Below are 18,018 nucleotides of genomic sequence, written 5' to 3' on the forward strand. Positions count from 1 at the left end.
TCCCTATCACTATGGGTGTGCTGGCGTATGCGTACGCCATAGTAATACGGACCGTACACGCGTGTGTATGGTCCCTATCACTATAGGTGTGCTGGCGTATGCGTACGCCATAGTAATACGGACCGTACACGCGTGTGTATGGTCCCTATCACTAAGGGTGTGCTGGCGTATGCGTACGCCATAGTAATACGGACCGTACACACGCGTGTATGGTCCCTATCACTATGGGTGTGCTGGCGTATGCGTACGCCATAGTAATACGGACCGTACACGCGTGTCTGGTCCCTATCACTATGGGTGTGCTGGCGTATGCGTACGCCATAGTAATACGGACCGTACACGCGTGTGTCTGGTCCCTATCACTATGGGTGTGCTGGCGTATGCGTACGCCATAGTAATACGGACCGTACACGCGTGTGTATGGTCCCTATCACTATGGGTGTGCTGGCGTATGCGTACGCCATAGTAATACGGACCGTACACACGCGTGTACGGTCCGTATTACTATGGCGTACGCATACGCCAGCACACCCATAGTGATAGGGACCATACACACGCGTGTACGGTCCGTATTACTGTATTGGGGGTGCCCTAGGGCCGTGGAACGCACCGTACCTGTGTGAAAATATTGAAATAACATAGGGGACACATGAGGGACAAGTATAATGGCCTAAATGCATGCTGGTTGTCATGGAGACCGAGTTTAAAGTTTGAATTTTTGCATCACGTGGCCAGCAGAAGTCGGTTTGAAACAAATACTTTGTTGCAAAGTGGTTGTTGACATGACATCATGCTCAATTTTTAAACCATGCAAAGCCCCTCACTGGGGTAGGTTTAAAGGGATTGGAGGAAACGTAGGATGCTAATGTGACCAATCTCTCTGTACTCCTGTAAATGAAACCGGCCAGCAAGGCAGATATAAGGCAGCCAGGTCCCATTAGAGAGCACTTGCCTGCACATCCTTTCATTCCACAACACTGCTGCTGCTCGTGATTCCTCTGGCACCATGTCCAGGTCTGTGGAGAGGGCCCAGCCATTCACACAGGAGGAGAACCTTGCCCTGCTGGATGTGATCCTCCCACAGTACACCATGCTGTATGGTCGACCAGGGGAGCAGGTGAGGGCTGACTCCACTAGCTTAGACTGTGCCCCCTTTTTTGTGACTGTGACTTCTGGCATTGTGTCCCTGTGTGACAGACATGCAATGTTGTTTGGAGTGGGTCCCAGGGTGGGGAAGGCCTCATGTCTCCCATGCAGCGCATGCTGTAGTTCCTGTGTGCACTCCTCACTTGCATAGTGCTTACTGTGAAAAACAATGCATGGTGCATGCCGCATTCTGCCTGGCTACTCCTCCTGGGAATGTTGTTGCTACAGTCCTGATGTGATTCTGTGTTCCCCCCCAGTGTGACAGGTGACAGTACCCATAGATGTGTGTTTGTTTAGTGTACCTGTGCTGTGAGTGTCCAAATGATGTGTTCGTCCCCTGGACATTGGTGTGTGTGTTTAGGTCCCCTGTCATGTGGCTGAGTGCATATGGGGAGTGTTGCACACCAGCTGCATGAGGGATGGATATACCCTGGCCATGTGATGTGTGCAGGGAGCAGTGCTGTGTGACTGCCGTGCTGAGCCAGCCCCACACCTGTGACACCCCCCAGTCTAGTGGCACATGGGCAGAGTGAGGTTTGTACCCGCAGTTGGCAATGGCAGGTGATTGTCCTGTACCTGTGTGTGTCTGTGTACTCTGCTGAGGTTGCATCAGGGGGCTGGGGCATGTGACTGCTTTGAGGTGCTGTACATAATCCTGGTGTAGCTTGTGATGCACAGTGTGATCCAGGATCCTAAATTGTGTGGCACCCCTCATGCCACCTGTGTACTTTCTCTGCCACGTAGTGCATTTAGCCTTGCCCAGAGGATAATGTCCCTATGACAAAGGTGCAATGAGTTTTCTGCATACCATGGCCTGTTCAAACCAGACAAATTATTAATATGTGTGTCTCTGTCTCATTGCTCAGGTGTATTAAAGTATTCTCACTTTTGCATCCTCACAGGTAGGTGTCCATGCCAAGAGGGAGATATGGAGGCGAGCCGTCAGTGCCGTGCGGAAGACGGAGGGTCGGAAGCGGCGCCTAGCCCAGGTGAGGAAACGCTGGCAGGATATCTGGTGCTGGACGAGGAGGATTGCACGGGTCCTGCTGGGGGACTCACCTGAGAGCACCAAGAACCGTGGGCACCGGCGTCTGACCCACATCCATAAGCGTGTGCTGGCGGTGGTCTTCCCCGACTTGGATAGGCGCTTACAGGAGAAGCAGCAGCAGGAAGGGGGTGGGTACATGTGTGTTTGTTGTGTGTCCCCAGCTTTTGGAAGTGCGCAGTTGCATGGATACAGTGTCAGGGTTTAAATGTGCAGTGCATAACCAGTTCCCCAAATTGAACACCTGATGTTCTTCATCCCTTCCCCTCCTTGCCATGTGTTCCTGGGTCTGTGGGTAGTCACTCTTGCACAAGGTAATCTAGTCTGGCAGTTAATCCAAGTGCCCAATGCTTGCAGCATCATGCGTGGGGGTGGTGTGTAAGCAGTTTTGGGACCTTGCCTGTGCCCTGGCCAGTTCAGTCATTGTGGGGTCCATGTCAGTTGGCACTGATGCTGAGTCCCGACATAGGAGTGTGTCTTAGAAGTGTACTGCCTTACAGCATGCATGTCCAATGTTCTGCCCTCTGACATGATGTGCATGAGTGGGAGTAATGCATAGTGCTGTGACGGTTGCTTCAGTTGCAGTCATATCCATCCCGGACCATGGAGGTGTGTGGCCACTACCGTGCCCTGGGGCACCTTTTCCTAGGTATCATGTGTGTCATCCAACAATGTGGACATTCTCTGTGTCTTCGGCATAGGTTGGGCTCTGTGGCATTGTACCCTGGCCTCATCTGTATTTGCGTAAACTGTGCTACATGTGTCCACGTTACAGTGTGACCCAATTTTGCTTGTGCATACTCACGGTGGGCAGTGCCTGTGTGTCTTGGTACGACAATCTGATGATGGTTGATTGTCAATGATGTATGTGGACAGGCGCAACAGTGGTGGCTTGTGTACAATCAGGATTTAGTGCAGCCCATGTGTTTTCATCCCAGAGTAAGAGGTGTCAGTACTTCCTCTGTCTCAATCACATTGTCTCAGGTAGGGGGTGGTTTGTGCGGGCAAGGCCTACATGTCAAAATCTTTATTCTCCTTGCTAGGTCTGGCCTGTGTGTGATGTTTGTCTGGATTTACACTCAAGGTGCTGTGACCCAGTCATGTTGGGCATGTTTCAATGCGTTAGCTTTGCAGCATGTGCAAAACGTCAATAGACATGGTTCCTGCTCATCCCTTTTTTGGCAACGCTGTGTGGTAAAGATGCAGTGCACGATTGTCCCCAGAGCCTGGCTCCTCTGTCCAATTTGATATCAAGTAATTTGCTGTTGTGTCATGCACTCCATTGTTTCTCAGTGGCATGATGTGTCAACCAGCTGTGTGTTGCAGGGCCTACATATGTACCTTGTATTGTAGATGTTACTCATGTTGCTTTTCAGGCTATGCACTGTGACCTATGTAGATCTGACTCATGTGACATATGTATACAGGTGTCTGATTATTTCCTGTCTCTTCACCTTGCTCACAGCATCGTCGGGGGACTCCGAGGGAGACACTGGCACGGAGCGTGAGGAGCGACCAAGCACCAGTGGCAGCAGTGCTATACTGTCTGGCACATCGAGTGGCACGGAGGCCGAGGGGAGTGAGGCGGAGGACCTGTCCAGTTACACCTCCGACTATGATGCAGACGGGTCCGAGGCTGAGCTCCCAGAGGGGGCGGAGGCTGCTCCCACAGCTGAAAGCAGCACACAATCTCTACCCGCCCCCTCTGTTCCCATCACCGGCCTCCCACTTGCTCTGGTCCCTTCACGCCGTGCTAGGTCACCACGTGTCTCCTTCCTGGCTGGCACCGCGCCCCCTGCCCCTGTCTCCACTGCTGCCTCAAATGCCGAGTCTGTGGACATCCTGCGCCAGTTGCAGGTTGGTCAGACTGCGATGCTGAATGTCCTCCATGGCCACACCAGAGTGATCACCCAGATGGAGGCATACCTGGAGGGCATCTCAGCTGCGCAGTCTGACCAACGCCAGTTGCTGAGGTCCATAGACTCGACACTGACTGCAGCAGTGGGTCTCCTGCAGCACTACGTCCCCCCCACTACCCCTGCACCATCCACACTTCCCACTCCCATGCCTGTCGCAAGCACACCCAGACGTACCCATGCACGCACCCCACCAGACACAGGCACCACACCACCAGGGAAGCCCAAACGCACACCTCCTGTCACGCACACACAGGGTGAAGTAGGCACACCCACTTGGTCGGGGGGAAAACGTAAGACACGCAGCCACAGTGGGAGTCCACATTCTTCACAACCCCCTGCCTCCAAATCCACTCCCCTCAGCTCTCCTGGCCAAGATTCAAACAAGGAATCCTTCCTGGCCGCCCTGTCCCTGAGCCCCAAGGTGACACCACCCCGCAAGCGGTCAAGGAAGTCCCCGGTCAGGGTAGTTGAGTCCCCCCCTGTCCATACCCTCCCCCAGTAGCGCTGCGACCTATCCATCCGACCCCCCCCTCCTTGGGGCCTGTGGTTCCTTCGGGTGCAGGGGAGACACTGGAGGACCTTGCTAACGTGTGCAGCGCCCTTCTCACCTCCACCTTTGGCGCTGCCCCACCCCCTGTGGTGGAGTCCTCTGTCCCTGCACCCACAACACCTACCCTTGCCCCTCCTGTCCCTGCGGTGCCTGGTCCCTCACCCCCACATGATGCCCCCCCTTCTGTGGATGAAATGGACATGTGAACTGTACAGGGAAGCTAGGGGACACACGTCCCCATGTGTACCCCCCAGGACTTTGCTGATGGCCTGGCCCATGGGCCTTGTAAATAATGGGCATTTAAACAATGACATTTCAAATGCTGATTAAAGCTTTTTGTTTTTCTTTTGCACACTTATGCTTTCCTGGACTTGCTGTTGGTGGTGCTGCTCCATGATTTGGGGTGGGGATAATGTGTTAGGTGTCTGGGAAATGTAGTAGTGTGCTGCTCATGGGGTGGACCCTGGTATCTGTGTGCCATCACAAGGTATTTGCAAAATAACTTTGTTCATTTTCAGCTCTTACTGCATGGTGACATTGTCCCAAGGTGTGTTGCTTCCTCTGTGGACCCTGACATCTTCCCTGCAGGGTGTTGCCTAAATGTTGTGCTGAGCTGTGTCTACATATCCTTGGTGTGTGATGGATCCGTTCAACTTTGCCCATGCATGCTGGGCAATGTCTCCACCTGCATCCTTAGTGGCATCCTTGGTGGTCACTGTACTTGAGTTTCGAGTATGTTGACGTGACTTCATGTGGACATGTTCCCTTTTACACACTATGCATGTGTGCACTCCCAGCCTCGCACACATGTGTACCATGTTCTGCAGGGTCTTTGAGCACCTGACTGACAATTGTGGGCAGTGCATCTGTGGGTACTGCACACTTTTCTTTCCATGGGCACTGCTGGGAGGACTCTGCACCCACCCCTCCTGGGTCTGGGCACTCCTGGGAGGACTCTGCACCCACCCCTCCTATGTCTGGGCACTGCTGGGAGGACTCTGCACCCACCCCTCCTGCGTCTGGGCACTGCTGGGAGTGATAGGCACTCACCCCTCCTATGTCTGGGCACTGCTGGGAGGACTCTGCACCCACCCCTCCTGCGTCTGGGCACTGCTGGGAGTGATAGGCACCCACCCCTCCTATGTCTGGGCACTGCTGGGAGGACTCTGCACCCACCCCTCCTATGTCTGGGCACTGCTGGGAGGACTCTGCACCCACCCCTCCTATGTCTGGGCACTTCTGGGAGTGATAGGCACCCACCCCTCCTATGTCTGGGCACTGCTGGGAGTGATAGGCACCCACCCCTCCTATGTCTGGGCACTGCTGGGAGTGATAGTCACCCACCCCTCCTATGTCTGGGCACTGCTGGGAGGACTCTGCACCCACTCCTCCTATGGCTGGGCACTGCTGGGAGGACTCTGCACCCACCCCTCCTGTGTCTGGGCACTGCTGGGAGTGATAGGCACCCACCCCTCCTGCGTCTGGGCACTGCTGGGAGTGATAGGCACCCACCCCTCCTATGTCTGGGCACTGCTGGGAGGACTCTGCACCCACCCCTCCTGTGTCTGGCCATGTACGCTGGGGACATACACCGGTGGTGGTACGCTCCGTACATGCCCTGGTGGGGGTGTGTGCCGTACATACACTGGTGGGGTGTGGGTACGCTCCATTCATACGGGGGTGGGGGTACGCGCCGTATATATGGGGGTGGGGGTACGCACCGTCCATACACGGGTGGGGTGTTGGTACGTGCCGTACATTCACTGGTGGGGTGTGGGTACGCTCCATTCATACGCGGGTGGGGGTACGCGCCGTACATACACTGCTGGGGTGTGGGTACGGGCCGTACATACACTGGTGGGGTGTGGGTACGCGCCGTACATACGCGGGTGGGGGTACGCGCCGTACATATGGGGGTGGGGGTACGTGCCGTCCATACACGGGTGGGGTGTTGGTACGTGCCGTACATACACTGGTGGGGTGTGGGTACGCTCCATTCATACGCGGGTGGGGGTACGCGCCATACATACACTGGTGGGGTAGGGGTACGCGCCGTACATACGCGGGTGGGGGTACGCGCCGTACATACGGGGGTGGGGGTACGCGCCGTCCATACACGGGTGGGGTGTTGGTACGCGCCGTACATACACTGGTAGGGTGTGGGTATGCTCCATTCATACGCGGGTGAGGGTACGCGCCGTACATACACTGCTGTGGTGTGGGTACGCGCTGTACATACACTGGTGGAGTGTGGGTACGCGCCGTACATACACGGGTGGGTGTACGCGCCGTACATATGGGGGTGGGGGTACGCGCCGTACATCCACGGGTGGGGTGTTGGTACGCGCCGTACATACACGGGTGGGGGTACGCACCGTACCCAGGCCTTTAGAACGTGGGTACGGGCCGTACCGCCATTGTTGGGGTGATGTAGGGGTGGGCATGGTACGACTCGTACCCACGCTCTTAAGGCGTGGGTACGGTACGTACCGGACTTGTTGTGTTGCTGGTTCGCGTCATCACCCACTTCCGTTGCGGCGGACGCATGCGTTGGTGGACACGCCCCCACCCCCTCGAAGTGACCAGGCCCTGACGGTCAGGTATGTCCAGGGCATGTATGATTTGTAACTTGGGTGGGGGTCGTGTGTCCTGCCCCTGCCCCCCCCCTTTGCCCCTGGGTGTTGTTCTGACCTTCTGCGGCGTCTGCGTCGGTTCCTGTAGAGCAGGTGGACTGCTATGAGGGCCGGGATGACACGTAGGTTCGGGTCCATGGCTGTCCGTCGCGTACAGGTGCTCGTTGTGCGCATCGTCCTGATTTCCCGGCAGTTTTTGGCAGTCGGAAAATATAATCCGTGCGGGGTGACGTTGGTACGGATCGTACTTCCTGGTTCGTGAAACGCAGCCTGCATGCGTCCCGACGTTACGTCGGCGCTTTCCCGGATCACATTTGTATGGATATTTTCGTCGGTCGGTGTTTTGTACGATTCGTACGGAAATGGTGTTTCCATACGAATCGTACTTGCTATTTTGTAATGTTGTTTGACCGGGTACGAGTCGGACGGAGAAAACGCTCCGTCTGACGATTCGTACCCGGTTTCTCCAGGATCGGAATCGGCCCCTTAATGTTGATAAATGTGAATTTCTCCCTCTAAATAAGTTTTGCTTTCATGTAGACTTCTTGGCTTCCTCTTTTCATTGGAGTCTGACTAAGATCATATACTTAGGATTATGGTTCACATCCTCTATTAAAGATACTGTAACACTAAATATAAAAAATCTACAAACAACTCTAAATAATTCTACAACTCGTTGGCATCCCTTGTTCTTATCCTGGTGGGGTAGATTGGATTCTATTAAAATGATGTTAGTTCCAATAATTGTATTTTTCCTCTCTAACCTCACAGTTAATATCCCTAAATCCTGCTATAAAAATATCTACTCTATTCTATCAGCATTTTTTGGGCAAAACAAAAAAGCTAGGATGTAATTTTCTAAACTTAAATGTCCTAAACATTTAGGTGGAGTCAATTTTCCAGACTTCTCCTCATATCACACTTCATTTTTTCTTACACATTCTGTTTCTTTGTTATCTGAACGTATGTCTGATCTCGCCTCTCAACCATTGTGGGTAGAGATTGAATCCTCCTTTTTTCATCCTTTCACCTTTGAAGAATTTGTATCATTATCCCATATTCCAAAGAAATGTTCTCTCCCCATTCTTAAAAATTCCCGCAAAACCTTTCTTCCTCTTTTCCTGGATGGTCTAGATGATCGCTCACGCTTCTTACAGTCCCCTATTTGGTATAATCCACTTATTAAAATTAGAAATAAGACGCTTTTTGCAGAGAGAATGGAAAGATCTCGTCTTAATTGGATTCACCAACTTTTTCAGGAGGGTACTTGTATCCCCTTCTCTGTACTTCAATCCCGCTTTTCTCTACCACTATCCTTCTACTCCAAATATAGGTTATTGAGTACAGCTGCTCAAAACAGCTATGATACCCTTACATTTTCCATCACACATGTCAAATCTTCTCCTCTCACTCTCCCTTTTTTACTTTCTTCATTCTTCGCATCCCAAGTTTATAAAAAATTACGAGCTACCTCTAATACCCGAGATAAATCTAAAGTAGAAAGTGACTGGGAATCGGACTTAAAGGAATCGTTTTCTATTTTAATCTGGCAAAAAATTTGGTCCAAAATAAGGAAATCCTCTAGAGGAGCAAACACGACTGAAACATTATTTTTCATATATAATAGACTTTTGATCATTCCTGCCAAATTACATAAAATTGAACCCTCTATTCCCGCTACCTGTTGGTCCTATTCGGCCGCGGTAGCAGATTTTAAACATATGTTATTTACTTGTCCAACGATCCATGATTTTTGGGCCAGAGTGTGGCAACAAATTAATAATATTTTTTCTACACAGTTCCCCTTTACTTTTTCACATATTTTTTTAGGTAGTCTTTCAGGGATATGGTCCACATCCATTATTAACACATTCATTATTGACTTACTTATAGCTGTAGCATTCCAAAAAATCACTAAGTCATGGAAGAATGCCTCGAATGTCTCTTTCCAAGCCTGGTGGTACGGAGTTTGTTATAATCACAGATTAGACAGGGCTTACGTTTATCCCATTACGCTTGCCATTAAACGAGATTTATTATGGTTACCCATCACTAATTTCTTGAACATATCTGCTCAGTCCTTACCTTTACATACCCCTTGCAATGAAGAAGTACCCAAACCTCCTTGAAGTTAATAATGATTGTTTATTAACTATTGTGTTTTATCTCTTGGTTATTTTATGAGTTTTTATTAGAGGATTTATTATATACCAACTGTTACATTTTAAATGCATAGTTTTGTTGTATCATTTGATATATTCTTCCCTTCCCCCTCCTATCCCTTCCCCCTCCTTTTTCTGTTTCTTTCCCCCGTTTGATATTTTTTGCACTCTGCTATATTTAGATATTATGTTCTATTGCTATTATGTTGTATTTTGATATTCAATAAACTTTCTTTTAAAACTTAAAAAAAATGTATATTGTTTCCAGTACCTGGCTTTTAACCTACCAGAGATAATGCAGTATTAGGTACCGGTGTATCTCCTGCTGAAGGCAGTGGTAGACTAAGGGGCCTGAAAGTCGCCCTAATCAGAGACACTTTTAGCGCTGTGGATTTTGTTCTATAATTCAGAAAGAAGGCATTTTAGTGGTTTTGTGAAGACCATTTGTTTCCATCTGATGTTAACCAAATCCCTTTATTTTTTTGTAAAATGGTTCTATGTTTTTTTAATTGGTTGCAGAGACCCAACAAGGCCCAAACTGGTCTGGGTTTGCATATGGTTCCACTCAGAGGGAAAGTGGCCAATGGTAAAGGCTGGTCTGCCCGTTTGGGTTGTGGCCAATGCTGATTTGCATATGGTTGCTTTCTGTTTGTAATGGAACAGATGAGTTAACAATCATGGAATGGAATGCAGCCAATGTACTTACCATTGGCTGAGATTAGCTCTTAGTACTAAATGAAATTCCCACAAGAGCAGCAATGCCTTGTCATGAGCTGCTGGCTCTTCAGTAAACCTCCAGTCACAGGTTGGATAAATGAAGACTAGAGTCTAAAATCACATATGCTGAATCCTTATACTCAGGTAACTGTGAAGTTGAGAGAAGGAGACTTCCTGCTCAAATGTAGGCTTAATAGCAGGGTCAAACCTTGGCCATTCTAAATTAACAATTAAAAAGCCATATTGTGTCCAGTAACATAACAGCCTGGCCCCGGATCTTCACATGCACTTAGAGAGACCACTGCAATTTTGTGACAGAATTTTATTTCCCTTGGTTTTCTAATTTCTCGGTGTCCAGTCTTGGTATTGATATGCCACAGAAAGTGTATTGTTGCCTCGTGTGTGCTCATTTCCACTTTGTTTCTTCTCATTTAGCTGGTGCTTCCTGAATATTCAATACACAGCCTTTTCTGTATAATGTTCTTATGTGCAGAAGAATGGCTAACATTGGGATTGAACGCACCTCTACTTTTCTATCACCTATGGAGGTAAGTGGAACTTTACTCTCAAGGGGATTCAAAGCAGGGTAGTACATATCCGATAAGGGAAATATCTTAGATTCACAATGAGATTCACATGGGTTTTTGAGTCAATTTTTGCAACTTGTATTCAATGTAAATTATAATATTTTAAAAAGCATGGATTCTTGAAAATAGATATCATGCCTAAGATATCGCACCAATTTGATGTCAAACTATTTTTATCAAAATACTTAATTTGACACAATGCAGATGTAACAACAGTTAAGGTACCAATAATTAAGATAATATATCTTAGTTGCTACATATATAGTTAATGTCGCAGAGAAAAACAGGGAGGTGAAAGAAGAAAACTGGTGAGTACAAAGTCCAAATTTTTTATAATTGATGATACTAGGAAGATAACTCTTTTAGTCTATGAAGTGTTTGGCAAAGACCACTCAGTCTTGTGGAATGAAGTGATGTATGTAGGCAGTCTAGATAGGATGTAAAGAAAGAGCAATTAATGCTGCAACATGGTGGACCAGCAGATAAGCACTCACTACAGAGAGATAGTAAGTGACAACAAAAGGAATGACCAGGATGGATTTGTTTATCCAGTTTATTCTGAAGTGGTCTCCTGCCATTCAGTAGACTCACACTACCCTTCACCAAATCATCACCAAGCAGTTTTCTACCCATCAGATAAGCAATTGAGAGCATTTCAAAGAACTGACAGTTTAACTTGTAAATCTGTTCTAAATGAGGAAACAGGCTGCTCCTAAAGGAAGTATAAAGTGTATTGTAGGACTGCTGCAGCGCAAACTGGTAACTACAGCGAAAATGTACTAAGCATCTAATGGCAGGTAGCACTCTTTGTACATTGATGCTATTTGATTGTATTTGAATGTCTTATAAGAGCAAAATGGGTACTGATTGCTATTTTTGGTCCCAAAGACCATCTAGGGAAAATATCAGGTTGATCCCCAGCTTACATTAAGCCCTGAGACAAGTCTACAGCACTCCACAACTCTGCGAAATACAACAGGTTTGCATTATTATTGTAATATAGCTTTTACTTTCCCCTATAAAGTATTACAAGCCATTTTGGACACATGGCATCCTTGTCTGGTACTCAGTTGTCTTCTCGTGTTCCCCATCACAACTTTATCTACTGGGTAGTTCATGTTACATGATTCAGATTTGGCTGGGTATTCGGGGTCCAAAGTATAACTGATTCAGCACATCAAGCTGATATTTACAAACAAGGGATCCAGACTATGCACTCATAAAAGATATGTCTGCATATTCACTTTCTTATTCATTTGTGCCATCCGTATTCTTAAGGAGTTTTCTTAAGTTTGTCTCCTTTCTCCCTGAATGCAAATTCAGCTCAATCTCCATGTCCCAGAAGTGCAACCAGCCTCTACAGCAATATCTCTACTCAAGATCCTAATTCCTGGGTTAAGCATCATCAGTGTCTATATGCTTGACATTTGCACATGCTGTTGGTGGGTTTCAGAATCTGTCTTGTCACTCCCTCTTTCAGTGCAACAGGTAGATGCCTTGCTCCCCTGAGTGCATTTAGAGTTTTAGAAGTAGAAGTACAAGTAATTATTTGTATATCTGCTTAGAATATATTAGCGTATGATCAACAAACACTTGTCCCATTTATTCTACTGTTAGATTATATTGTCTAACATTATCAGCTCCATCAACAAACTCATGTTACATATTTAGATTAGAGGTTTGGGCTTTTTCCAATAATATTTGAGTATAATTCCAGCCAGGTAGTTTGGGCTGGGACTATAATGTTGGTGAATAATTCTTAATAACCTGCCCTTTTGTGTCTGCTAACCGACCACCTGGCCTTTATTTTGGTCTGATCCCTATCCACATCCTCGCCTGCAACTACCACCAGAGTCTACCCCCTTTGATGACCTCTTCTTGCTGACGCTTGCCGTATTGTATTCAAATTTACAGAAGTCTTTTATAGCAGGCTTTGCCCTTATTTAACCACAATCCATTGCCCCCTGCTGTCCACTTAGATACATCTGCTAACAGAATGGCTTATGAAGAGAGAAAAGGCAGCATTTTCAAGGGATGCAGTGAGTGAGTGCAATTCTACCATTTCTAACAGAACCATCCCTCTCTCTCCATCCAGTTTTCACCCATGTTGAGATCCTAAGAGCTATTTTACCATCTGGTGTGCTGTGCACCCTAAAGGGTGTCTCTGATAATTTTGGTACTATATTTGTGTCAAACAGGCTTCTGTGTGGCTAATAAAAGACAGGTCTGAATCCTGCTACCCTCCACACTTTATACTCGATAACAGACATTTTCTAATATGTCTTCCTGCCTTGCTTAGGAGAAAGAAAAGAAACATTTCAGAGACTGACTTGGTCTTCACTATTTTGATCCCGGTTTATTGGATGGATCTATCAATTTAACAGATTTGTTGAGTTACTAAAGTACCAGACGAGGCAACTAATTTGACTTTTAATGATGTTGTGACAATAGCCACTTAAGTGGTGGCTCATCCGACTGTTACTTTAAAAATAGAATCTCTCTGAATTTAGTATTGGCCACTAATGTTTGACTGTGTGCTACAATCGTAGTTGAATGATGTACTTATATCTTCCATGTTTCTGTAGGGATTCATGAGCAGAAGGGAATCAAGGGTGCTGCAATTAGGGATACAGGGGGTGCTGCAGCACCCCAAGAAAAACCTTGCAGGAGTTCAAAAGGAGAGTGATCAATAAAGAAGCCTTTCAATTTGGTTTCTTATCGTGCAGCATTTGCTGTGCATTCAAAGAGTTCAAATGCCACGCAATGTCGTCAGCTCATTGTTCTTTTTGAACATAGATTTGAAGAGGGCATCTCAATGGAAAATATGCTCTGTGTACATGGCAGGACTCTACCACTCGATCATTTACACATATATGTGTGACAGTGTTATTCAAAATGCATCACTGAACACATATTACAACTCCAATCAAACTCCTGCTATATGAAAGTGCCTCCATTACTACACTTGTCCTTTATGTAGCGCTTAGATTTCACACAAATCCTGTGACTTTATTGACGTAAAATGAATAGCAGCATCCCCCACTCTGTAAATCATTCCAGCACCACTGATGGAAATTATTGTCACTCCGCATGGTCATCAAAGCTGCAGGGGGTCCCCCAAGTTTCAAACCTATCCATCTTTGACTGTTCGCTTCACGTGGGGTTTATTCATTTGCGGGTCTTTGTCTCGCCTGCACTGGGAGTGGGGGATTCAAATACCTGTCTCTCTTCCTGTGCCAGCACACCTCAGGCAAAAGAGCAGGGACTTGAGTGATGCCAGGTCTTTGTGCTGACTGCATTCTGTCAAGAGGCCAATTGGGGCAGATCTTTGTTTTAGGAACATCTTTTGGTGAATCTGGCTCCAGAATGCTATGCAATATGACTTCATTCTCTGTTTGCTCTGTCTTTAAAAACAGAAAGTACCATACGTCTCTCCCGGTTCAATATGGTCTCCTCTGCAAATACGTTTTCTGTGAATCCCCCAATCCATCGTGGCAGATTAACTTTATACTCTATACTCATTTCCTCTTTCTTCTATATCTGGAGTAATAATCATAAGTACCATGAATTACAAACAGTCTCATTACTTTTGCGATTTTCACTCCTACAAAATGTTTTTTTCTGCAGATTGTTTTATCTACCATTAGATCCTAATATTTTACCTTCCCATCTTGCCTTTCCTGAGTGCTGCCATCTTGCCCTAGTATCTTCCCTTTAACGATTGCGTGGCTCTTCATCTTTCGATTGATCTTCAAGAATTTCCTATGGAGGGTTTTTTTATGTCAACAGCATTTCCCACTTATTCTGTGACCCCACACGTGTGAGACCAGTTGCCCTCATGTGACATAGTTGTGATTGTCAACATAGTGACAATATGAAGGTGTGCAGTACATAGGGAATAGTGTGTGGAAGATATTGTGACGTGAAAGGATTAACTAGCTTAGGCAGTGTTGAGGAGTGAAAATGCTTGCAGAAAGCCCATGTACCCACTGAGTTAGCAGATTATCTTGTGTTGCTTATTTTTGCCATTCCTTATGGACAAAAGTGTATGTGCTGCCAGGGCGCTGTGTTCTGTACCAGGCTAAGGCATGTGAACTGAGGAAGACATACGGTTGAGGTTATACTGGCACCAAATGAGCCTGGGAGTAGCTTGATGGCACTGGGAGGATGAGTGATTGGTACCAGTGAGAAAAAAAGTGTGAGATGCAGCTGGTAGGAGTCGGGAGGATCTTGGAGCAGGGAAAACACTGATATCACCACGAGAAAAACTAGCACAGTAAAGGAATATAATGTGTAAGGCAGCTTAAAAAAAAGATTTATAATAACTAATTTCATTAGTTTTTAAAGGCCTACAATACAAATCAAGAGTGGAGGGAAGTCTTGACAATCATGATCGGCTCCAGTTCGTTCCTCAGTGCCCCCCCCTTCCAGTTTCAGCAATATTCCCAAACATTTCCCCCACACGCGGCCATGCTTGGCGGTAGAGCCTCTTGCTTCAAAGATGGGATTTTCCTGCGCAGAGCACCAATCCACCCCTCTGCGCCATTTAGGGATAGTAGAGGGGGCAAGGTCCATCCACGCGGCTGCTATGTTGCGTTTGGCCACCCTAAAAGCAATGCAGAGAAATGTTTTGTCCACTTGGGTCCTATCCAGGCCATCCATGACTCCCAGGAGTAGAGCTAGTGGGCTTAGCGGGACCTCCCAACCCAGAACAGTACTCAGTTTGGACACTATTGTCTCCCAGTATCAGGTGAGGGTGCCACAGGCCACACCATGTGGTAGAAATCAGCGGGTTCTATCTGGCATCGTGGACATCGGGGGCGGTCAGAAACCCTGCTCAGTATAAACGGGCAGGGTTCTGGTAAGCACAGTGGAGGTTATGGAGTTGGACTAGCCGAAGATTACCGGAAACAAGTGGTTGTGCAGGGGGCCATCTGGGCATCTCTCCAATCCTCCCCCTCCAAGGATCCCAGCCAGGTCTCCCAATGACATCTGAGGGGCTCTAGGGAAGTCGGCGAGTTGTTGACTAATGAGCGATAGATCTTGGATACCCCTCCTTTCCCAAGGTCCCCCATTAGGACTTGGGTTCTAGGGGACCTATTTCTGGGAATGTGGTGTCTGTGGGTGTGTAGGGGGTGAGGGTGTGTCGGAGTTGCAGGTATTTATAGAACTGGGTGGGTGCACAGGTGTTTTCCTCTCCATACGTCCCCAAGCTGTGAGATTCCAATCAAGTCCCATTTGTGAAAACCCTCTAGTGTCCTAATTTCACCAAGCCAGGTGGCATTCCACAAGGGTGTTTGAAGTGTCAGTTTATTGTCCCACTGTGTGTATTGCAATGCTGAGCGCCAGGTGATCAAGATCACTCTAGTGACTGCGGGGAGTGTGTGATGTATCGGGGCTCCGTGGATCATGGACTGGATCCGAGAGAACCCAAGGCTCTCGAGTTCAATCCGATATGCCGGGTCAGACCAGCCGCCGGTGAACCAGTCGTGTATCACCAGGTGGCAAGTGGCCAGATAATATAAAAAGAGGTTGGTCATTCCCATTCCTCCATCATACGGGGCCTTTTGACAGGAGGTGAGGGCCATACGTGGTCCTGCGATACCCCACAGGAACGCCATAGCCATGCTGTCTAGTGTTCAGAACTGTTGGACTTGGCCCTTTTGCAGGGTCATCCCTGAACTTTTTCCGTCCTCCTGTATTATTTCTGACCTGTTTTATTGGTTTTAGGACTCTGGGCACTTTACTACTGCTCATCAGTGCTAAAGTGCCTATGCTGTCTGTGTGAAGTGTTATGGTAATTGGTTTGTCCAGAATTGCTATATTTGTCTTACTAGTAAAGTCCTGCGTAGCATTTGCCTATTTGGCAAATGCTTCTAGTGGGCCTGCGTTACAACAAACAAATGATGGACGGAATGCTGACAATGCAGACATTCTCCCCCAGTCAAGAGATCTGGGTTAAATCCACCGTTCTTTTGCCCACTACGCCACCCCAGTTCAGACATGGCCATATGCAAATCAGTCTTGACCCTGTGCCTCATGGGAACAGTCCAGCCCGAACTGCCAAGCCATGTCTTCCCTGGACCGGAATCAAGCATCCTAGGACCGGTTTCTGGCTATCAGCCGTCATCAGCCAGGATAGCTTGACTCCAGTGGCGTAGTGAGCACGGGTCCCACGTCTGGGAATACCCATCCCACTTAGGGCGAAAAGCTAAGTGTGCCACCCACATAAGTAGCCCTAAAAAGAGAACTCAGGCCTGCCACTGCAGTGCCTGCGCACAATTTGCTATCTGCCATGTTGTCCTGACAAGTGCACACACTTGCCAGGCCTTACCCTTCCCTTCCCATGCACACCAGACACCCCTATAGTAGGCCCAAGGTACCCCCCTGGGCAGGGGCAGTGTCTGTGAAAGGTAGGACATGTACTGAGGTGTGTACCATGTCCTGACAGTGAAATACTCTCCATTTCGTTTTTCACTGTTGCAAGGCCATCTTGCCCATAGGACAGAATGGGCAAGGCTGTGTAATATGTTTCCAGCCTATGGGAAGATAGATTGAGAGAGATGAAGTTTAGTGTGCCTGAAGTTTAGTGTGCCTAAACTCACAATTTAATAACACATCTTTTTGTGAAGGTGGTTTTTGAATTGTGCATTTAGAAACCACGCTTTTAGAAGTGGCTGTTTTTTTGTTGTAACAATTCTGTGTGTCTCTGCCTGGTTGTGGATTGACTGTCTGGATTTGAATGTCATAGGATCTGGGGAATATCTTGACCCAGGGGATGAGTAGGTGAGACAGCCATGGCTGACCTGCATCTGGAGTGTAGGGAAGAGGAGTAGCCCCTGGAGGTGAAGAGGCCTGGGCTGCTGCCATAAAACAATGGCTCCATCTCCCGCTGAGTGATTGAGGACCCAGACCCCCACTATCAAAGGAAGAAGGTGTCACTTGCAGGGAGACACCCAGAACTGGTTTGGACAGGGATCAGTGCCCCCTGAACACAAAGACTTCAAAGATATTTAGGGGTATACCTGTGAGAGCTGAACCCCCTGAACTTTAGACTGAACAAGACTGAAAAGGATTGAAACTACTTCGCGGTCAAGAGGAACCTCTGCCAAGGAAGAACAGCTGAAGAGACGGAAGAGAAGGACTGACCCTTGCTGTGTGTTCTGGGGCTGGCCTGTAGTTTGCTGATTTAACTAAGAGAGGCTAAGCGACTTTGCTGTGTGCTGTGTCCCCCTGCTTGAAAGGGCTTTGCTGTGTCC

The 18,018-nt window shown here is 47.8% G+C and overlaps 1 protein-coding gene across 1 annotated transcript in view; it reads left to right on the forward strand.

The window, feature by feature from the left end:
- Window positions 1-18,018, forward strand: part of CNIH3 (cornichon family AMPA receptor auxiliary protein 3) — a 621,447-nt gene that overhangs the window by 546,593 nt on the left and 56,836 nt on the right. Inside the window, exon 4 of the mRNA XM_085609126.1 lies at window positions 10,608-10,720. Coding sequence (XP_085465252.1) covers window positions 10,608-10,720 — 113 coding nt within the window. The remainder of the gene's footprint in view (window positions 1-10,607; window positions 10,721-18,018) is intronic.

This window comes from Triturus cristatus, chromosome 6 (genome assembly GCF_964204655.1).
Source record: "Triturus cristatus chromosome 6, aTriCri1.1, whole genome shotgun sequence".
Lineage (NCBI taxonomy): Eukaryota > Metazoa > Chordata > Amphibia > Caudata > Salamandridae > Triturus > Triturus cristatus.